Below are 23,535 nucleotides of genomic sequence, written 5' to 3'. Positions count from 1 at the left end.
AGGTAGGATAATAAACTGGGCCGAACCTCCTTGGAAATCAGAAATTGGAAAGCAATGGGCATCAGTCAATAAAAGTACAGATGAGCTGACCACAAGACCCAACTGCTCCATTTCTAGCATATTCCCTGAGGACCCCTTGCACCTGTGCATCTGAAGACAAGATCAAGAATGTTCATAGCAGCATTTTGTTTTTTGCATATCAGAAAACCTGGAGATGACCAATGTATCCATCAAAAGGCTAGTGCATCAGTAAAAACTGTGATAAAGTCATACAAATGGGACATTGTGTGGCACTGAAAAACAATAGACATTGGCTACACAAACAATGCTGAGCAAAAAAAAAAAAAAGAACAAAGAAGACATGGAAGAGCAAATCAAAGAGCAATTTAATTTTTCTATAAAGGGTTAAAGCAGGTAAACTATAAAGGTGAAACTATACAGTAAAGCAAGAGAACTGACATGAATGAATACTAAATGGGATGGAGGTAACCCTGGAAAGGGGGTAGGTAGGAGATGCCTTTGGAGAGCTACACCCCAGGACCTGAAGACTGTTTTTTATTGTTACATTTTTTAACTCATGCAGAACTATATTATTTTTCAAACTGCACACACACACAACATATACGCCCTTTTATTGTGAAGCTTGAGACTTTACAATAAGAGTACATAATATTTCTTGCAGCAGACGTGGAGCCCCGGACAATCCTGGGCAGGCTGCTCCGCCATTGCCCACAGGAAGCGTGAGAGGAGGTAGATGGCCCGACTAGGCTGGGAGGTGGCCAGCGCAGTACTGGCTAAAAACAGGGAGGGGAGGGAGGGCCAGGGAACTGGGAGGTTTAGAGACCAGAGGAGGAAGGGAGGAGGCAAGCATGATGGGAAAGGTGAAAAGAGAGAAGAAAGGAAAAAAAAGGGGGAGGAGAAAGGAGAGAAGGAAGAGGAGGAAGAAAAGGAGGGAGAATGGAAGGGAAGGAAAAGAAAGGAAAGATATAAAGACTTACTGAGAGCCTTCTTTGGGTCAGTGAGGTTCTGGTCCCATTCCCACAGCCACAGACCCTACTGGGCCCCCAGCTGCAGGGGTCTTTGAACAAACCCCTCTACCTCCCTGTGCCACAGCTTCCTTGCCTGAGACAAAGTCTAGGAGTCCCAGACTGCCCCCGGCACAGAGGCTCATGTTGACCATGAGTGAGAAGTACCTGGGAGAGACAACACCCAAAGGGACCAGTCATACTCACTGAGAACCCTTAGACCACAACTGGTTCCCTCCCAGTGAGCCCTTGGAGGACAAAGTGTCCACGTGTCACCAAGTCTAGGGTGCTCACACATCACCCGCCTCCCACCCCCCCAACAGAGCAATGGGCCCCTGTGGGCATCTCTGTGGTTCCCCTCTCTTGCACTGTGGCATCTGCATGGTTTCGGATACTCGTTTGAGGACAGGGCCAGGGAGTACCCGCCATGCAGTCCTCGCAGACGCCACTCACAGCCTCGTCTCCATGGGATGATGAGCGATGTTAGGCCTCTCGTTTACTGGGGAAACCGCGTGCTATATTCCCTATCTCGTTTAATTATTCAGTTCTGTACTCTCATTTCACAGATGAGGAAACTTAGGCTCGAAGACACTAGCCCAAGATGCGCAACGAAGCAGAGCTAGGATGAAACCTCGTGGTGCCCAGTTGCCTACCGAGAGCACACCGGACTCTGGAGGGAGCGCGGGTGTGGAAAGCCAGGTCCCTCCGATCTTGGTCCTCAGGCACTGGTGACATGCCAGCCTCAAGACAGCGCTGCCTACAGCCCCGGGCGGCTGGGCTCAACTGCAAGGGGCGGGGCGCCCACAGCGCAGGACTTGGGTCCCAGGCTGGTTCTTGCACCAACCAGCGGGGAGGCCTCGGGCCTCAGTTTCCCCATCCGCCCACGCAGGGAGGCCTTTGTGAGCGCCAGGGGTTTCTCACGGGCCCCGCCCCGGGGGTGGGGCCGGGAGTGGTCACGTGGAGGGGCGCCCAGTCCCCCGAGCCCCGCCCCGCCACGCCCGCCCCAGCGCTCGGGGTCCTCCGCCCAGTCTTCGTCCGGAGCCAGAAGCCCAGAGACAGCCGAGGGCGCCGTGGGGGGCTCAGGACGCTCACGGCTCGGCCGGATCCCCGCCAGCCGGGCAGGAGGCGGACGCTCCGCGGTAGCGGCAGCAGCTAAGACTCGAGCGCAGGCGACAGCAGCGGCGGCGGCAGCGACACCATGGATCTCTCCTTTATGGCCGCGCAGGTAACGGGGCGCCCCCTCCACGCGCCGCAGGCCGCCAAGTTTGGGGAGGTTCGGGGCCACGGTGTCGTCCTCGACGCCGGGGCTGGACCGTGGCGCCCGCCCGCTATCTGCGTCCCGGTCCTTTGTCCCGAGCAGGGCACCCTCACCTGGTGAGCGCGTCGGGGGAGGCGATCGCGGCTTTCCAGGGTGGGGCGGGAGGGGCGCCCCGCACCCCCGCGGCTCGAGCTGTTCCCACCGGGGCCCCTCTGGCCGGCAGGGAGGTGAGAGGAGCCTGGGCAGCCCGAGTCACCCCCTCCCTGCCCATCCCCCACTGCTGTCCCCTTCTGGGGCCCGGAGCCCTCCGAGGCCGGGGCAGCTCAGACCCGCGCGAGCGCAGACTGGAGGACAGTCTCTCTCTTCCCCAGCGTTTTCCCAAGGCGCGGGTAATCTGTCTCTTGCCGGTGACCTCGGGCGCCCCCTCTGACGCCGCCTGAGGAAGGCGCTGAGACCCGCTTTGTGACCGTGATCGGCCAAGCGTCGAGGCGCCGCGGCCGTTTGTCCTGTTTTGCTTTGTGTAGAGTCTGAGGAGCCACCAGTGCCCAGCGCGGCCAGAACCCTCCCCCGACACAAACAGGTTCCCAATGGCCGGAAAAACAAATGACCCCTCACCGCTTGAATTTTGCTCCAGCAGAATCCCCTGGAGTTCTGGGCCTGGGTGTCGATTCTGTTTCTGTGCCTTCACTCTCTTGAGCCAGAACAAAGACAAACCCCGGATTTCCCCATCAGTCTGTGGCCCTAGAGAAGACCCAGAGCTGGCTCCAGGGAGGGGCTGCGTTTGGCTTGGGAGACTAAGTCCCAATCTACCAAAGCCGCATCTTGCACCTTCTCTGGTTGTGTTGGTTGGTTATGGTGGGAGCAGAGAGGTCACGGGACCACTGAGGTTCCTTTCTGTCTCCAGGGTGTGTGGCAGGGACCCCATCTGCTGCTGTGTTCTTTTACAGGGAATGAAGTTTGAGGGGACACTTTCTTTTTCCCCAAGCTTCACCTGTGGTGGAAGCCTGATTAAAAAGTGACAGCAAAATCCAGACTGTGTGTGGCCTGCGAGTCTGCAAATGGAGGCATAAAAGATGCAGAAGCCCCAAGTTAGCTCTGGTGGTCTGGATCCTGGCCCCCCCACAGACTCTTAAGTTCTCCATGTTGCTAGTTGCCCTTCTGATCATCGCTGCCTACCCTCTTTTTTTTTTTTTTTTTTTTTGCCTGATTTTGCGTCTACTGTGCCTAAATCCATGCTTATAAATATTGTCATGTAAACATCGTTTTAGATAATGATGGTTTTAGCTACACGAAAACTAAGGAGGCTTTCAAGGATTTATTTCTAGAGGGGAGAGGAGCTGTGTCTGCCTTCCCTTCTGGATCCCACTGCACCTCCGGAATTTCCATGGTTACAAGATAAATTGATCCTCGGTAACCCTGGAGCTGACTGGAGCATCAGTGGCTGCCATGGTAACTAGACAAAATAAACATGAAGCTTTTTAACATCTACAGGCAGAACCTGCCCAGAGAACAGGTTCCTGTTATTCTTTTTTTTGTTTACAATTCACATTCCGCTTGGTCAATGTATTCTCCTTGACACATATTTGATGCTGGTTACATGCACAGAACTGTGCTGGCTGTAAGGAACAGAAACATGAAATATCACACACATGAGAACAGATGCTAAGGTTTGTTGGGCACCTACTACATGCCAGACACTTGGCGCTTTGCATATTTTATCACAGCAAATCCTTACAAGTCCTTGGCAGAGGCCCGTTTTACAGGTCAGGACACTAAATGAGATTAAATAATTCGCCCAAGGATATGCCATTTGTAAGGAGGAGAACTGGTTTTCAGATCTGGGCCTGAGTATCTGCAAAGCCGCCAGGTTTTCCACTGTATTGCTTCATGCTGAGAAAGATATGATGTAAGATACAGGACAAATCTATTTCAGAAGGATTTATCTCTTCTCCTCCCTCCAGAAAGCAGTCTTACCACTATGCCTTTCTAGTAGATTGCTTTCTGCTGTTGATTCTTCCCATTTATTCCCGTAAGGATGGAAACTGTTACTTCCCTACCTGCAGCACTTGGTGGTGCTTGGCTGGAGCAAGTGCTCAGCCCCTGCTCCAGGTGTGTCCTGTGGCCACCAGGTGTGTGTGACAGTCACTGTCTCCCTGTGCAGTCTATCCCTAAGCAGTGGGCAGTTTGCAGAGAAATGTTGGTGCATCCATCCATTTACTTGCTCAGCAAATGTCTAGTACCTGCCTTGCGACAAGCTCCATGACGGGCACTGGGACAGGGATGCTGTGGGGCAAACTTGAATGGGACGTAGATTTTCTTTCTGTGTGTTTATAGAATCTTGGAGAAATGATGCGCCTGGCCAAGAACCCAAAAAGGGGAATGGCTTAAGTGCTGAGTTGAAGAAGGTGCCCGGCAAATAGTAGCTTCTCAAGTATTTGTTAGAGGATTGGATGAGGACAAGATGTATGTTCACGAAAAGACATGAACAGGAAAAGACAGTGAGTTGGAAATGTCAAACGCCAGTGCCACTGAACAGCTGTCATCATCAGCACTTGGGGAATGGGGGCTGTAGATGGATTAGAGCTATAGGCAGATAACTCCTGGTGGGCCTGGGAGTTAAGACTGTTCTAGGTGGAGAGGTATTGAGGTAGAAAAGCCCAGGAAATATTCACAGAGTCCTTCAGAAAGCTGGGGGATAGGGATGCAGCAGGGCTGGGAGAGACAGGCCAGGGCCACATTATAGAAGGTGTTGATTGCTGGTGTGAGAAGTTTGCTGGGGTGAGAATCAGTAGGCATTGGGAGCCATTGCACGTTATTGAGCAAGGGAACGGGATATAGTTGAAGCAATCCCTTGGGAAAACCCCAATCCATGCAGGGAATAGAAGCTGGAGGGATGCCTGGGGCTGGGAGTGCACACTTTTGTGGTTAACCAAATCAGTGAAACCAGATCCACATGACTCCAAGCCCACGATTTTTCTTCCCCATGTTGTTAAATGTGATTCCTGTTTTTGGCTTAAGAAGATCCAGAATGCATAAGCCATATTAGAAAGATTTTCCACTCAGAGGCTAAGCATTAAATAGATATCCTCCTTGGATGTATAGAATACACACCAGTTATCTGGCAAATCCTCTGACGCAGAGGTGCCCTCCTTGGTGAGGTACACGTGACTGTCTGAGGGTGTAAGAGAGGCTGCAGGCACTGAGGGTGTGTTTGCGGGCCCCACCTTACCTCTAAGCCCTGGAGGCTCCCGGCTGCCCTCTCCCCAACCCTGGAAACACCCCAGGCCACTCCACACAGTCCCTGAGTCCCAGGAGACTCTGGAGGATGTGAGCAGTGAATAAGGGCATTCATCTCTCTATGGCCAGGGGTGGTCAAGAGGACAGGACCACCTAGACGCCCAGTGGGCTGGGGACAAGGTGAGAATCACAGCCTTTCAGGACTGAGTCCAAAATCCCTGTGTCGTTGGTGGGGTCACCCAGGCTTAAAGACAGTGTTCATGCATTCCTTCACTCCCTCTTGGACACACTTGCTGCCCACCGCTTCAAGTGTGGGAATCTCGTTCTTCTCCCCTTAAATCTGGGACTGGTCTTGGTGAAGAGAAAGTCTAGTGGCTTTCTTGGTAAAGAGAATGCATTATTGGTGACATTCTGTGGCTAGGTCCTAAAAAGCCTTAGCCTCCACTTGGGCCTGTTGGGATGCTCACTTGTTCCAGGGGAAGCCCACATCATCCAAGAAATACAGTGGCACTCAGGCCATCATGCTGGGGGAAGGGAGTGAACATTTCAGGAAACTTCTGTGTGCTGGGCTGACACTCATTACAGGGAAATGGGATGGACGACAGGGACAGGAGGGCTCCTTCACTTGTTCTTACTGTAAACTCTCCTGTGAAAGCATGCCTCGGGCGTAAGAGCTCAACCTTATTTTTGTCTTGCACTGTCCCATCCCAATAGTGAGTGGTTTCAACCCAGTGGGTCTCAAGTGTTGTTGCCATCAGAATCACCTGGGACCTTTCAAGAGTCCTGCTGCCCAGGTTGTACCTCCAATACTCCCATAGGTTCTAGGGGCGGGGTCCAGGCACCAGCCCTGTCCTAGCATTTCGCAGCTGATCCCAGTGTTCCATTAAGGGTGAAACTCTGAGTGTAAGCCCACCCTATAGGATACATTCACCCCCCCACTGCCCCCTCCCTAGATGAAACAGATCCCTGGCTCTCTGGTCACCCTCAGGTCATTAAAAACTCATGTGGTCCCTGGAAGTCATCTAACACAGTATGGATTCAGCAACTTAAAATGTTTGGACCCAGAATGACATGGCCTTGGAATTTGCTTCAACACTAAGCTTCTCCCTCTCTCAAGACCACACCTGCCAGAGATGGGAAGCCTGCAGTTGAGGGGGGTGACTTTATTATGCACATCATCGAGAAAGGGAGATTTGGATGGATAGCCAGCGAGGCTCAGCTGGCAAACTGAGGACCAGGAGTGGAGCCACATCCGCCGATGCAGAGCCAGCCTTCCATGTCATCGCAGCACCTCGAACAGCCCTGCAAGAGCTGGAGGGACCAGGGACCCTCCATGGATCAGCCTCAGGGAATCACCCATCCTCTGATCCACCAGGCAGTTGTGTTTGTATACATTTTTATTTTATTATCATTACTCTTTTTTTATTTTGAGGCAGCGCCTTGCTCTGTTGCCCAGGATGGAGTACAGTGGTGCGATCATGGTTCACTGCAGCCTTGACCTCCCAGGCTCAAGCAATCTGCCCGCCTCAACTGCCTGAGTCTCTGGGGCTACAGATGCATGCCACCACGGCTGGCTAGTTTTTTAAAAATTATTTTTAGTAGAAATGAGGTCTCACTGTGTTGCCCAGGCTGGTCGAGAGCTCCCGGGCTCAAGCGATCCTCCTGCCTTGGCCTCCCAAAGTGCTGGGATGACAGGTGTGAGCCATTGTGCCCAAACATGTACATTTTTAAACAAATTCTTGAAGCAGGCTCTATCAGTTTTCTAGGGCTGTGATAGCAAATTACTGCAAACTGGGTAGTTCAAAACAACAGAAATTCATTCTCTCACAATTCTGGAGGCTGAAAGTCCACAATCCAAGTGTCAGCAGGGCCAAAGTGGTCTCTCTGAAGGTGCTGGGTGGCTGGAATCTGTTCCAGGCCTCTCTCTTAGCATCACAGTGTTACCTGCAGCCCTAGGCATTCCTTGGCTTGTAGACACATTGCTGTGGTTTCCTCCATCGTCACTCAGCATTCTCCCCGTGTGTCTCTCTGAGTCTCTTCTTATGAAGACACCAGCCATACTGGCTCAGGGCCTAACTAATGACCTTAACTTGATTACATCTGCAGAGACTCTGCTTCCAAAATTTGGTAGTCAAGTTAAGATTTTGACATGTTCAAAGGACCCAGGGGTTACAACTTCATTCTACCTATTGAGGGGACACAATTCAACCCATAAGAGGTTCTGAAGGCCTATAAAGCATAAGCATCTTGGCCCTCATATTAGCAGCTGTTGATCTTAGAGCAGCAGTGAACAGATCACTTATTTAAACCTCAGTTTCATCATCTGTGAAATGGGGACAAAATTGTGTCCTCGTGGAACTATTCATTTAGTCTCTTAGAAAATGTTTCCTGTGTGTCAGGCCTTCCCTGCATGGAGTGCTGGGGGGAAGGGGTGTGCCTCAGAGCCTTCCAAGTGATAGATAATAAGATGGGGTAACACAGGGGCCCCAGGAGCCCAGAGGCCAGGGAAACCTTCTAGGAGTTTTGACTTGAACTGAGTTTGAGAGACGCATGGCTGTTATGCAGACATAGGAGTGAGGGTGATTTGGGCAGAGGGAGCTTTGTGCACAAAGGCGAGAGAGCTTGAAACAGTGTCTCCCGTTGGGAGTGGGAGTTCCAAGTGGCCATTTGGAACAGAGGCGTCAGGTGGTGAGGGGTGGGCATCTGAGGCCAGGAAGCCTGGGACTAGCCAGATGACTTCATGGCGTGGAATGGGATGGAGTGGGGGCTGCGATGCCCTGGAAAGCTCGGCCAGCCTGGCCTGGAAGAGGCTCTGGAGCCCTAGCCCCTTGCCCATGCCATGCAGAAACACAGGCATAGGGCCGCAGGTGCTTCTGTGTTTAAAAGAAAGCTGAAATTCTGATTTTCTCATGCACTCTGGGTTTTTCATGTTAACAACTAATTAGAAATTTTTAACAGACCTACCAATCATGGTGTGGACTGTTTCTGTTACTGCTTATGACTTCATTCACTTAATGGCTTGACACAATCACTTACTGTGCTCATGATTTTGTGGAACCACAACTGAGGAAGGGCTTGGCTAGAACCTTTGTTTATGCTCCGGTGGCGTCAGCTGGTACAGCAGGGGCTGGAGTCTAGGCTTCCAGCATGTAGCTTCCTCAGAACTTGTCTGGTGGCTCCAGGCAACTTGACCACTCTCTCCTCTTGGGATTTCATCCTGCAAGGGCTTCTTCAGGCGACTTGGGCTTCCTCCCAGTATGGAGGTCTCAGGGTTGTTGCTTTTCTTGCATGGTGCTGGCTCCCCCAAAAAAGAGTGTTCCGGCAGCTCCAGGTTAAGCTGCAGGCTTCTTAGAACCTAGCCTAGAAGTCCCAGAATGTCATTAACACTACATTTTTTAGTCAAGATAGTCTCCAGGCCAGCCCAGATTTAAAGGGAGGGAGTCAGATTCCAGCTCTTGATGTAGCGTGTGTCTAGGAGGGAGGGACAGAATGGATGGTCATTGTGCTTGGAGACTGTCTACTACCTGGACCAAACAGAACAGGTGTGTGATCTGGATTCATCTCAGGGCTGCTAGTGTATTATCTCTAGACTAAACAGGGCTGTGTGGACCTTGGCAAAACCTTAAAATACTGCCAAGCCCAGTAGAAAAGTTAGTTATTACTAAGGAGGTAGGCCATGACTTTATTAGGCTGAACCATGTGAAATTGCTGACATTTGACCATTTTTGACCTACTAAATGATCATTTTATTTGGTTCAACTTCATATGATGCCCTTCCCCATAGCTAAGACAGTTTTAAGAGATAACAAAATCACCTCTCCAATATGAAGAGATGTCTTTTGTGGTTTTTTTCCCCCTCTGTAAAAAATGATTAAAAAGTCTACTCGGGGAGATCCGAGTAAGCTTCCTGTGTTTGAGGAGCTGGGAATACCCTCACCTCTCTGTCTTTCCCCTGTCTCTCGGAATCTGGCCCTTGCTAGTTGGGAGGATTCAGTCTCACCTGCATATTAACATCATGTTAACACTGGGCCTGTCCTTCTGGGAGGCAACACACGTGTATCTAATGACAGCTGAGATGCTGGTCCCCTGCTAATTCCTCTTCTCTTCGCCCCCAGGACCTTGAGAGATGCACAGTTAATTTGCATTTTAATCATTTTTCACGGAGGGGAAAAAGACACAAAAGACACCTCTTCGGATTGGAGAGGTGGTTTTGTTATCTCTTGAAACTCTTAGCTATGGGGAAAGGTCTCATTCTGACAGATACGGAAGAAACTAGCAGAAGTTGTCTGTCTCCAGAGGAACATATCACAGCCCAGAAAAATAGAATTCCAGGGAGTTTGGCAGTCTGCTTCTTAGCAGTCAGTGAGTGCTTCTTTTTCTTCAAGCAAGAACTATCGTTAAAATACAAACTGTCTATTATCATCAGTGTTTTTATCCGAGGGGCCTGTTTGGTGGTACTTCAGGTTTCCAATGCAAAGATTTAAATATTTTATCCTTCTAATTAGACCTGCTTCAGGAGAGGCTATAGGGCTACATTTTATGCAGGGGTGTAATGAGCAGCTAAAGAAGAAGTAAACATTCCAGTGATTTTTGTAGACCAAATTTCTAGTGTTTTAAGATTTCAGACATTTGGCTTGAAACAGTGGAATCTCACAAAGCTAAGAGAACTCAGACATCTGCAGGTGGATGGCAGGTCTCCGGTGAAATGCTTGCATGTTCAGGGAGCACTTGCTGTGTGTCCTGTCCTGCTCAGGTCCTGCACCCCAGCTCTTTCTACATTGAGTGATGGAGACCCATCTGTGTTCACTCCTTCCTCACTGTGTCCTCTCAGGACATCCTTGTATCTTCCATCACAGCCACCATTCAACAGATGGCTTTGAGGTACCAGACAAGCACTGTGCTGAACACTACACAGAATCTCACTGAATCCTTACAATGGTTCCATGGAATACGCATGTTCAGATCCATTTTATAGGCGAGGAAACTGAGGCTTGGAGGGCACACAGCTGGGGATCAAACACAGGTCTCTGCATCACATCAGCCTATTATTACTATTATTATTTTTTTGAGACGGAGTCTGGCTCTGTTGCCCAGGCTGGAGTGCAATGGTGCGATCTCAGCTCACTGCAACCTCCGCCTCCCCGGTTCAAGCAATTCTCCTGTCTCAGCCTCCTGAGTAGCTGAGATTACAGGTGTGTGCCACCATGCCAGGTTAATTTTTGTATTTTTAATAGAGATGGGGTTTCACTGAGTTGGTCAGGCTGCTCTTGAACTCCTGACCTCTGCTCGCCTCGGCCTCCCAAAGTGTTGGGATTACGGGTGTGAGCCACTGTGCCCAGCCCAGCCTATTATTTTTAAGACCTTTTTTTAAAGAGAAGTTTTAGATTCACAGAAAAATCAAGAGGAGGGTACAGAGATTTCTCATATGCCCCTCTGCCCCTATTCATGCACAGCCTCTTCCACCATCAGCATCCCCACCAGAGTGGTGCATTTGCCACAATTGATGAACCTACATTGACACATCAGAATCTTCCAAAGTCCATAGTTTACTTTAGTGTTCACTCTCTGTGTTGTACATTCTGTGGGGTTGGACAAACATCTAATGATGTGGACCCACGTTACAGTGTCATATACAGTATTTCCACTGCCCTAAAAGTCCTCCGTGCTGCAGTTTTTCACCTCTCCCTCTCCTCAATCCTTAGCAATCACTGATCTTTTTACTATCTCCACAGTTTTACCTTTCCTAGGATATCATACAGTTGGAATCATTCAGTATGTAGCCTTTTCAGATTGGCTCCTTTCACTTAGTAATATGCACTTAAGGCTTGATAGCTTTTTCCATTTTGTGTTTTATTTATTTTTATTTTATTTTATTTTTTTGAGATGGAGTTTCACTCTGTCACCCAGACTGGAGTGCAGTGGCATGATCTCTGCTCACTGCAACCTCTGCCTCTGGGTTCAAGAGATTCTGCTCCAGCCTTCCGAGTAGCTGGGATTACAGACACCCGCCACCACTCCTGGCTAATTTCTGTGTTTTTAGTGGAGACGGGGTTTCAGGCTTCACCATGTTGGCCGGGCTGGTCTTCAACTCCTGATCTGCCTGCCTTGGCATCCCAAAATGCTGGGATTACAGGTGTGAGCCACCATGCCCAGCCTGCTTTTTCTATTTTAGTGCTGAATAATATTCTATTGTCTGGATGTACCACAGTTTGTTTATCCATTTGCCTATTGAAGAACATCTTGGTTGCTTCCGAGTTTTGGCTGTTTTTTTTTGTTTGTTTGTTTTTTTGAGATGGAGTCTCACTCTGTCATCCAGTCTGGAGTGCAGTGGTATGATCTCATTGTTATTATTTGTTGAAAGTCAGTTTTTTAAAATGGTTTAAATAGTACGAAAAATGAAAGCAGCTGTATGGCTTTTCCCACTTCTGCATTACTAAAAGTCTTTCAGACAGAAGGGAAATGATACCACATAGAAACATGGATCTGCACACAAAAAAATAAAGGGCACTGGATATAATAATGACATGGGAAAAGCCATACACTTGCTTTAATTTTTCTGACTATTTAAACCATTTTAAAAAACTGACAAATAATAAGACCCATGTCATTACTATATCCAGTAACCTTCATTTTTTTTGGTGCAGATCCACGTTTCTATATGGTATCATTTCCCTTCTGTCTGAAAGACTGTTTTAGTAATGCAGAAGTGCTGGTGATTCAACACTTTTAGTAATGCAGAAGTGCTGGTAATTCATTCTTTCATCTCTTGTATGGCTAGTGGGAGAAAGGCATTGTTTTTTAAAGTTTATTTGAATGTATATATTATATATGCATATGTATATATAGTATATATGTATGTATATGTATTATGTATATTCAAAGAAATAATAGCAATGATATGTATGTATATGTATTATGTATATTCAAAGAAATAATAGCAATGATATATATGTATATATATTATATATATTCAAATAAATAATAGCGGAGTATATATATAGTTTATATACATATATATATGTCTCTCTTCTCTCTCCTCTCCTTTGAGACTAATACAGATATATTAGGGCACCTAAAGTTGTCTCGCGGCTCACTGATGCTCTCTTCTTTTTTTTCAGTCTTTGTTTCTGTTTGTGTTTCATTTGGATAGTTACTGGTATGTATTCAAGTTCACAAGGTTTTCTTCTGCAATATCTAATCTGCTATTAATAAAGGCCCCACCCAGTATATATTTGATACTAGATGTTATAGTTTTCATCTCTAGAAGCTGATTTGGATCTTTTAAAAATATATGTCTTCCATTCTCTTCTTAACATGTTCATTGTTTCCCATAGCTTTTTGAACATACGGAATACAGTTATAACAACTATTTTAAAGTCCTCACTTACTAATTCTAAATACGTCAATTCTGGATTGGTTTAATTGATTGCCTTTTCTCCTCATATGGTTCATATTTTCCTGCTGCTTTACATGTCTGATGATACCTGGTTGGATGCCAAACATTGTGACTTTTACTGTGGTGAATTTACCGTGGTGTATGCTAGATATTTTGTATTCCCATAAATAGTCTTGTGCTTTGTTCTGGGATGCAGTTCAGAAACTTGAGAACAGTTGGATCAAGCCATATTTCATCTAAGAGGAATTATTCCCCATCACTAAGGCAATGCTCTTCTGAGTATTCTACTCAGTGTCCCATGAATGATGAGATTTTCAAAATGGCTGATGGGAACAGGCACTATTTCTGGTCCTGTATAGGTGCCAGACACTGTTTCCTGTAATTTTGGGGTGATTCTTTCCCTGCCTTGGGCAGTTTCTGCACAAACATGCACTCCCTCTGTCCTCTGTTGAATGTTTGAGCGGTCCCGCTCTGAAAGCCCAGGCTCTCTCTGGGCAGCTGTCTTCTCTCCATACCCTGCCCTGTGGTCTCCAGCTGCCTCACTCTCCCAAGACTCTCATTTCTGTTCTTCAACTTAGGGAGTCCATTGAGTCCTGCCTGAGTTTCCTGCTCCGTGGCCTGGAAACTTTCTACTGGCAGTAAACTGGAGCACCTGTGTGGCTCACCTTGCTAATTTCCCATCTCTCAAAGCTCACTGTCCTTCATTTGTCTGATGTCTGGCATCTTGAAAACCATTTTCATGTATCTTACCTGGTTTTTCAGTTGTTTCAGCTGGGAGGGTAGACCTAGTCCCCATTACTCCATTTTGTCTGGAAGTGGAATTTTCTTAAGCCTGTGTTTTTAACATCTATATTTCTACCCTTCCTCCTTTTCTCCCATTGTGGAAAAAGGAATGTTAACACTTGAATCTAAATCTGGACCACTACCCCCACCTCCCAGCTACAGACCTCTGGTCCAGCCAGCACTTCTCCCTCTCCCTGTCTCCCAAATGCTGCAAAATGTGAGTGATATACGTACGTACTCTACAGGTCAAGTGGGCCTGGGGAACAAGTGAGGAAGCCAAATCATGCATGGACCAGCCTAGCTCCTTTCCCGTCTGCCGTGGCCACTTGGAGTTCTTCCAGGTGTCCTCTGACAGGATGTTCCATGAGACACTGAGGAAGCCAGTCTGTGATTCAGGCGTGGGGTCTGCATACTAGGAGCCGGAGTTGGGCCATTCACTGAGCAAGGATGGGTTCTTTGGGCCTCCATCCCAGATGCCTGGACCCTGGGGAGCCTTGTTCCCCTGAAGGATGAAGGCGAGGGGAAATGGTGGGAGCAAGTTGCTCCAGCCTGAGACCCACCCAGTCTGGCAGCCTCCTGTTTAGCCAAGAGCTGGAACACTGTTTATTTCCTCCAGACCTCGTGAGGATCCCTCATCCATCTCCTCAGCATGAAGCTGTGGAAGTTGATTAGAAATTTATTAAGGCTTGGTTTCCAGTAGCTTTGGGGAACACTTGAGGGGGGCTGACTAATGTTCTCTCCCAGGCACCCTGCACCCCTGTCTCTCTGCACTGAGTCTTAGCAGCCCTTCCTGCATCCCCTGCCTTCTCTCTGACTTCCTGCCAATCCTTCTTCCCCACTGTGGAGGTTCCACCTGGGCACTCCTGCATATCCTAATAATCAAATCAATCAGGCAGGGCCAGCCGTGCAGGCGGGCTGTGTTGAGGAGTGTGGGAAGCCAGAAAGAATTTATTGCCAGCCTTCATCATCTTTGTCATCCTTGCCAACAGCCTGAGAGCACTTGTTGCCTACAGAACGTCATTCTTAGCACGAAGACCTGTGAGGCAGGAGCCCGCCCTCTGGTGAAAGAAGACAGATGGTGTAGGTGAATCTTGAACACCTGCTAAGAGCCAGGCTCTGTGCTGCACGGCCAGCCCAGGAAGGCAACACATTCAGCAAGCCCATTTTAGAGAAGAGGATACTGAGGCTCAGAGAGCCTTAGGGCCTTGCCCAAAGTCATCCAGGTGAGAAGAGGCTAAACTGGGATCAAGGCTAGATCTGAGTCACAGCTGGTGGATTGTAGGGTGTTGGGGTGAGGTGGAGGCAGATCTGAGCCCCAGAGAGTGTGGTTCTGTGTCACAACCCCTTCCAGCCTGGTTGTCTCTGCAGCTTGTATGGGCAGAGTGGATTGTGGCTGAAGCCAGGTGTCCCACGGCTAAGACAGGCTGGTGCCAGAGGTAGGGTGTGGGGAGCCCACAGGAGGCCGAAAGGACTGAGAGAGGCATTGGAGGATGGGAAGCTTACTTTCTCTGAGGAGCCATCCCTTCTTCTCTGCCCCTGCAGCTCCGAGCAGCTCACCATCAGAGCATCCCTCCCCTCCAAGATTCCCTTGAGGGCCAAGGTTCTCATCTCATTTATGTCACGATTGTTGCCCAGCCCAGGGCTATACCCAGTAAATATTTCATAAACAAATCAAGGAAGAGCAGGGAATCAATAAAGGAACAAGAAAAAAACTTGACAGGAAATGCATCACCTTGCCAGGCACCTCATCTTTGAGTCTGGATTATAACTTTCCCCAAGGCCAGCGATCCCGACAGCACTAAGCCCCCGACTCTCGCCCACATCCTCAAACTCTCCCGTCCCCAGCGCCCCTCCCTTGTCCCCCTGCAAAGTGTCTGCAGCATGCTGGACCCAGCGCTACAGGCATTCCCTGAAGCACTCCACTTCTTCCTCTGAACAGTCCCATGCTGTGAACCTGTGATCATTCAGTTCACTCAGGAGGAGAGTGGGGGCCGGACAGGGTAAGACACTGGCTCAAGGTCTTGTAGCACACAGACCACGGGGCTTGCATCTGGAGAGGGCTGACTCCTCTAAACCCGTGGACTTCTCTGAGGTAAGGTGACCAAGCACCCCGGTTTTTGCAGGGCTGAGGGGCTTTCAAGATGAGACTTCCAGTGCTGAAACCTGCCCCAGGCCAACTGAGATGGCTGGTCACCCTACCCAGCACCACCTGGGATTTAGAGGGGCTTTTTGGATCCTTTGGGGAGGACTGAAATGTTTCAGAGTTTTGTGGGCCTCACTGTATTTTACTAATATTCTTTAGGGAAGGGAATATCACACACCAGGACCTGTCAGGTGGGGGGGGGGGGTTAGGGAGGGATAGCAGGGGGGGGGGGGTAGGGGGGGGATAGCAGGGGGTGGGGGTAAGGAAGGGATAGCATTAGAAGAAATACCTAATGTAGATGACAGGGTGATGGATGCAGCAAACCACCATGGCACGCGTATACCTGTGTAACAAACCTGCACATTCTGCACATGTACTTAGAGTATAATAACAAGAAAATGAATGGGGATGGTTGAAACTGTTTCCAGAATCCACATCTTTCCCCGGCCTATTTAATTCTCAAGTATTAACAAGCACTGAGGATGGGCCAGACACTGTTCTAAGCACTGGGGAACAAGCACCAAAGTCCCTGCTCTTGCTGATGGCACCTTGTCCCGACAGCTGGTCACCTCCTATGAAAGATGACCAAGAAGCAAAGACAGCACAAAGCCCCTGCTGGCCGCTCACCTCTATGTCCCAGCAGCCACGCAGAGAGGTGCCCAGTAAATGTTGACTTTGATGAATCCATCAGGAAAGCAGCAGAGGATGAGCAGAGCCTGAACAGACCCTGGCCCCGGGAAGGGGACTCTCCATGGGCTGGCCGGGCCCAGCATGGAGCAGGCAGGCCCCCTCCTCTTCTGTGGTCCTAGAAATCCCAGGCTGAGCCCTGACAGTAGCTGGTGGTCTTGTAGGAGGAGCAGAGCCCCACTTTCATGACGGCCCTGGCCTGTGCAGTCTCCAGTGGCCACCTGTCACCCAGAAGCCTCCCAGTGTTACAGAACAGTGTTAGCCAGGTCACACGGCTCACCCTGTCAGTCCCCAGCAGCCCACTGGGAGAGGTGCCAAGAAAGGAGGGATGTGGCTCCACCCACAGTCATGAAGCCTTGGTGAAGGACCACTCCACAGAGTAGAGCCATAGCCCCCTGCAGAGCATGAGGGTCTCTATCGCATCACTCTCTTTACCCATCTATCTGCCTCGCCTCTGCACAGGAGACCCTCAGGGCTAATGGAGTAAGCTGTGCCTCTCTTGTAGCCCCAGGGCCTGGCCCGTGGAAGACCTTAATAAATGCCCACAGTGAGTTGGGGAACCTGGTGGGAGTTCTGACTTGTCTGTTTGCGCTGTTCTGAGACCCTGGCCAAACTGCGCATGTAGAACCACAGACCAGAATGTGCCAGAATCCCTTCCCAGCATCCTTTACGCAGTGGGAGCCACCCAATGTGTCTGTACCTTTAGCAACGGGAGGCTCACCACCTCGCCAAACAGTGACTGCCATCCGAGCCAGGTCTCTAGGGCTACAGCAAGGCCCTGCCACAGCGCTGCCGGGGAAATCACATCATGGTCCCCAGCCATGGCATTCGCAGTTGTGCAGTGCCCTGATGGTAGTCATGATAAGTTGCCACAAGTCTCGGGACTTGGCCTATTAAACGTGTTAATGTGGCACCTACTAAGTGGTCAATAAAGTTTAATTATTCATGATGATCTCCTCTCTTGAGCCAAAAACCTTCTTCCTTTAACTCTGCCTGCTGGTCGTAGGAAGCGAGTCGGATCCTGCTTGCACATGATCACCTGTGTAGTGATGGCGCCAGGGCCATGAAGATCCCTGAGATGGGGAAGCAGGAGGCCTGAGTCCCCGGCCTGGCTCTGCCACTCATGACTTCGGGCTGTGTGACTTGGAACAAGATGCTCAATTTCTTGGAGCCTCAGTTTGCCTTTCTCTTAAATGGGAACGCTAGTAATAGCTCATAGTGTGGGCGGGAAAATCACAGGAGATGGTGAATGAGAAAGAACAATTGTGCAGGGCAGCACAGACACCAGCAATTGTTATCTTTGAGCCTAAACTCGGTATCCTCCCTTTGTATCATCCCCTTTTTGGACTAAACATAGCCGTTTTCCTCAACTGTTTTCCCAAATGCATATTCTCTCTAAAAATCTTCACTAGGTCAAACTCCAGCCTGTCAGTGTCCTTATAGAGCAGTTTTCCCAAAATGAGGCATGAAACTCCAGGAAAACCTATTACCTCCTTGGATCTAGCCCTGATGCATTCATTATTAATACAGCCAGTGAGAGCCAAATCTTGCCTTGTCTAATGCAAACGCTTTGACTCATCCTGATCGGAGATCTCTCCCTGAATACTGCTGTTCAGCCACAGCTCTCCTCCTGGAATTTTACAACTGATGTTTTTGAAGCTTAGCACAGATATGTCAAGAACTGAGAGGGGTTTGCAATTTTACCTTGCCTTCAAGTTACCTTTCCAAAATTTCAAAGATGCAGAGAGAAGACATGAGACTCCCGGAGTCAGAGGACATTAACGCACCGCAGCAAGCAGCTTGGGCTTCCTGTTCACATCAGTGCTTCTCTCTCTGCAAGTCCTGTGGGGCGACGTGGAGCAGCGCGGGTGGGTTCTGTGCATGCTGTGGGTTTGTGTGACAGCTGAGGAACCTCAAGCTTAGGAAACTCCACTCTCCCTTAAAGGGAGACTGCGAGCACACCTGCCCAGCCTCTGCCTCAGAGGGAGAGACATAACTATCCCGGTCAGGAAACAGATGTGCCCTCTGCCCCAGAGGGGACACTGTCTTTTTTCAGGGCTGTTCACTTTATACATATCTTGAAAAGATAGTCCAGAACAGAGACTATCAACTCCTCCACTCAAAAGGCATGCAGAAGAGGAGAAACCTGGAGAATTGCCTTCCAGCAATACATATATCTGTATCCCTCACAAATGCAGCTGCGTACATCTGGGCCTGCATCTCAGCTTGGCCACTGCTGAACTGTGTCACCTTGAGCAAATTCCTTAACCTCTCTGATCCTCTGTTTTCTGCAGCCTGTAAGAGGAGGTATAATTCCCGTCTTCCAGACGTGCTGTAAGGGAGTCTCTGAGGTAGTGTTTGTGAAGCCTTCTCACCATGCCTGGTATGGAAGAGACCCTGGAGAGGAGGCAGCGGGACTGAGGTCGCTGTGATTTGGAGCCCATCCTTCTCACCGCTTAAATCTTTCCTTCACTATCCCTCCCTGGCCTAGTCCTCTGGCTCCTGTTTCTTCCCTGCCACATGGGGAAGAATCACCTGAGTAGCTGGCGTTGCAAGGCCTGGAGCAGAGATCTCAGAACCTGCGGCACACCGGGGCTCTGGGACTGGGTGTTACTTTCTAAGCTAAGCCTCAGTGTCCCCCTCTGTTACAAGGAATCCACCCCCTGGGATTTAAGAAAGAATTAATGGAGATAATAAACATGAAGTGTTTGGAATGTTCCTGCAAGGGGCAGTGCTCAGTAGAGCCGTTATGGTGCCATTTGGGTAGCTTGACCCTCTGAAATATGGGGTAGGCCATTCTAGCTGTCCCTCTGAGGGAACCAATTAGGAAAAGCAAAACCATTTGCAAGGCTCTTGCCGCTGGCTCAGCATGCTGGTGGCATGCAGCAGCAATGGGCTGTACATTTGGCATTCACATGATGGGGCCCTCTGTGAGCTTCCTGCTTAGGGAATATAGAATTGCCCAAGGTGCCCTGCAAAGGGGTTGGGTAGTCAGCTGTGCCTTTTTGGTCTTGACAATGCTGCTCACATATCGTGTGACCCCAGGAAGAGGATAGTGGTGAGGAACCTCCCTCCTCTTTCTGGGCTCCACTGAGGGACTCAACACAGCGTGGTGGTCAAGGGTTTGAGATGCAGCCAGACAGACCTAGGTTCGAATCCTGAGTTTGAAACCAACTGGGCGACACAAGCACATCACCCATCTTCCTGAGCTCAGCCTCCTCTTTGTAAAGTGGGGAAAATGGCCTCTCCTGTTTCATGGAGGTGTGAGGATTAGGTGAGGCCTGTGTGTGCAGAGGCTGGCCAGGAAATGGTGCCTACAATGACATTGCACTATTTTCTGTCTTTTGGTCTGCAAAATGCAGGTTGAGTGGGTGGACCATAAGATCTCTTACTTCATAGAGAGATGGAAAAACTCCTGAAACTGCAGTCAGAGAGCCCCGGTCCAAATTCTTTACAGCGTCACACAATTTATCTATACCTCACCTGTCAATGGTGCCAGCTCCCCACACCTCCTTCTGTGATATATGGCAAAAACACTAGTCGCCATACCTGACACAGGACTTTGGTAAGTGCTCAAGGTCCCTCCCAGCTCCAAGGTTGTCAATCACCAGGGTCACTGGCCTCAGAGTATGCTCCATCTAATCAGGGCTATAGCTAGTATGAAGGTAACTCAAACAACAGACACTTGATGGGGCCCGCAACACACACCTGCAGGATTCTGCTGTGGTTTGACTGTTTATGTCTCCTGCAAAACTCATGTTGAAACTTAATCCTCAATGCAATGATATTATACTGGTCAGGAAGCAAACGTGCTTTTAGGAAGTGATTAAGCCATGAAGGCTTAACCCTCATGAATGGATTAATGCCTTCTAAAAGGGCTTGAGGGAGTGAATGCACCCCTTCTTTGCCTTTCACTTTGTGAGGACACAGCATTGCTCACTCCAGAGGATGCAGCAGCAAGGCACGAAAGCCAAGAGCAGAGAAGCCCTCAGCAGATACCAGACCTGCCAGCACCTTGATCTTGGACTTCCCAGCCTCCAGAACAGTAAGAAATACAATTCTATTGTGTATAAATTGCCCAGTCTGTGGGATTTTGTTATAGCAGTACCAATGAGCTAAACTAAGACTGGTTCCAGTGGCTGGAGCTGCCTGTTGCTCTGTTCTGATGCTGAGGATTAGACCTCAGGACATCTGCTGGAATGGTTGAGGCTGAAGGACCTCATCGAGCCCTGGCAGCATGCGGGGTGAACCGGCCCAGCAGCAGATTCCTTTTTGCCAAACATTGCAGGAGTGATGTCTTCTGCAAAAAGGAATCCGTTTGGCATCCTGCTGATGAATGATGTCTACTGGCCCTTGGAAGTAGAGTCCATTTCTTATACCTTTGGTCAGGAAAATCACGTGGTGCTAGCAGATGTCCTGGGGTAAGATCCTGCAGGCCTCCTGTGTTCTACCTGGAAGGAAGCTTGCCTCCATCCCTGGACCCTTTGTGGAGAACAATGTGAGGGCACTGAAGCTCCTTCTGTCTGTTGGTTCCTATCACCGAGGTTGGAGAAGTTAACCTCCAGGTGCCATTGGTCCCTGGAGTCACCATAACCATAACTAGCCATGCCCACCATGCTAATGCCTGCCTCGCTGTATGCCAGGCTCTCTGCTGAATGCATTACATGGGGCAGCACAGCTAAGCCTCACCACCACGCTCTGAAGTAGGGTTACAATTCAGCCCAGTTTTTAGATGCAGCAACTGAGGCTCAGATTTGAACCAGTCACCTGGCTCCCACATGCTGTTTCTCATGGCTCTCTCCCTTCCTTAGCTCAGGGTCTCCACTCTCCTTGCTGCCTGCACTTCATGGGGCACATCCCCCTCTGTCAGTGTGCTGCTTACCCACAAACACATCTTGTGGCTCCTGGAAATAACTGCCCACTGTGACCCAATACTATTTCATTCCATCGGAAGAAAGGTCCTTAATGGTACCATTTCTACCCCCCCTCTTCCCTGACTCTCACTCCCAATTCATCTCTCTCTTCTTTTAAGAATCTTGTGGGCCGGGCGCGGTGGCTCACGCCTATAATCCCAGCACTTTGGGAGGCCAAGGCGGGCGGATCCTGAGGTCAAGAGATCGAGACCATCCTGGCCAACATGGTGAAACCTCATCTCTACTAAAAAAATAGAAAAATTAGCTGGGATGGTGGCGCGTGCCTGTAGTCCCAGATATTTGGGAGGCTGAGGCAGGAGAATTGCTTGAACCTGGGAGACGGAGGTTGCAGTGAGCCGAGATCGAGCCACTGCACTCCAGCCTGGTGCCTGGCAACAGAACGAGACTCTGTCTAAGAAAAAAAAAATCTTATGAACACTGGCTTATTTAAACGTACGCACCATCTCAGGCCTCCCGTGGCCGGGGCGGAGGGGGGGTGGGGTGGGTAATCGTCTACCGTCTTGCTGGAGACATCTTGAAAGGCTCCAATCCCTCACCCATGCTAAGAACATTTCAAACAAAGCAAGATGCGTGAGAACAGTCTTTAATTGAAGTTAACACTGTGGTTTTTCCCACACAGCCAGACACTCAGGCATGTTTGGGGCGATTGGAAGTGATGTTGGAAAATGTGTCCATGAATCTGTGCCCTCAAGCAGAAAGCAGCAGCCACCTGGGCTCATGGATCAGACAGGAGGGATCTCAAACAGGGAGTTGGAAGGATGGGCCTCCACAGATTCCACTGCCTGGCCCGGCCCTCCCAGGTGCCTCCTCTGGCATGGCAGCAGTAGGGCTGCCACTGGCAAGGCTGGGAACCTGTGCAGGGCACCCACAGATTGCCCCAGTGGCTTCAATTCCCCAGTCCTGGTTCTGCCAAAATCTGGTTGCATGTCCCGAGAAAGTCACGACTAAGCCTGTTTGCATATTTGAAGAAGGGCTCAAGATTACCTTTCCCAGGCTGGGCGCAGTGGCTCACATCTATAATCCCAGCACTTTGGGAGGCTGAGGCAGGCCGATTGCTTGAGCTCAGGAGTTCAAGACCAACCTGGGCAACACTGCACTCCAGCCTAGGCAACAGAATAAGACGCTCTCAAAAAACAAACAAACAAAACTTGGCCCATGGGTTTATTTTGGACGTTTGATGTGGTAATTTGTGCAAACAGCTTTGCAAATATAACAGATAGTAATGACACAGCTGGACACATATTGAGCTCTCATGAAGGGCCAGGCACTGCTCTCAACACTTATCATCATTCCCAGTCTACAGATGAGGAAACTGAGGCCCCAGGGTTATGTCATCAAGCTACACAGGGAGCAAATGGCAGAGGGGGATTTGCAGGTCATGTTTGGGCATCCTTACTCTCAGCCACTTGCTGTGCTCGCCTTTCACACAGCAGGATAGCTCACAGGATATTCTTTAACCTGGCGGCAGTCTCTGATGAGGGAGCCCCAGTTGGTTTGGGTATTTCTTGACCTGGTAACATCCGTCCAAATTCCCATGTCACAGCTGCAGCCCTCGAGCCCGCCTCCCCTCCTCCCTGGACCACTGCAGGTGCTTCTCACCTGGGGGTCTGTCTCCAGTTGCTTCCTGGTCTGTTTCCTTTCTCTACCTTTGCCAGAGGGAGGTTTCTCCTGCTGAGGGTCTTCTGTGGCTTCCTCCATCCATGGGATACAGTGCCAGGTCCTTGGGCCAACCCTTGTTCCCATGAGCAGACCCCATCTCTAGGCCTGGGCCCCAAATGCACCTTCCTGGCCCCCACACAAGCCAGGCTGAGACACACACAGCTCCCGATGGTGCCGCCTCAGACTCTCAGTGCCTTTTCCCTGGGATGCCCCCCTCCCCACCTTCATTGGATTCAGAACCCCCTTCTCACCATCCCAGGTGTCTAGGTCCCACACACTAAGAGGCTGTCCTTTCTTCCAAGTGGCCAGAGCTCTTCTGTAGCATTCCTGGGGACTTCTCCCTCCCTATCTGCTAGATAGTCATTTGTGCAGGTGATTGGCTGGTTCTTGTGTGGCTCCCACAGCACAGGACA

The 23,535-nt window shown here is 49.7% G+C and overlaps 1 protein-coding gene across 2 annotated transcripts in view; it reads left to right on the top strand.

Annotated features, from left to right (window-relative positions):
- The first annotated feature begins 1,992 nt into the window (after nucleotides 1-1,992).
- The window catches only part of CUNH14orf132 (chromosome unknown C14orf132 homolog), a 47,485-nt gene continuing 25,942 nt past the window's right edge, over nucleotides 1,993-23,535 (top strand). The window contains exon 1 of one of the 2 annotated variants that reach the window (XM_032287495.1): nucleotides 1,993-2,250. In XM_032287495.1, the coding sequence (XP_032143386.1) occupies nucleotides 2,224-2,250 (27 nt within the window). In that variant the 5' untranslated portion in view covers nucleotides 1,993-2,223. Of the gene's footprint in view, nucleotides 2,251-12,569; nucleotides 14,041-23,535 lie in introns of those variants that run through there. The other variant, XM_032287497.1, reaches the window with a different exon arrangement.

The sequence above is a fragment of the Sapajus apella genome, unplaced genomic scaffold (genome assembly GCF_009761245.1).
Source record: "Sapajus apella isolate SASKATOON/1434 unplaced genomic scaffold, GSC_monkey_1.0 scaffold20, whole genome shotgun sequence".
Lineage (NCBI taxonomy): Eukaryota > Metazoa > Chordata > Mammalia > Primates > Cebidae > Sapajus > Sapajus apella.
Note: the sequence above shows the minus strand (reverse complement) of the source record. Positions and strands in the feature narration are given on the sequence as shown.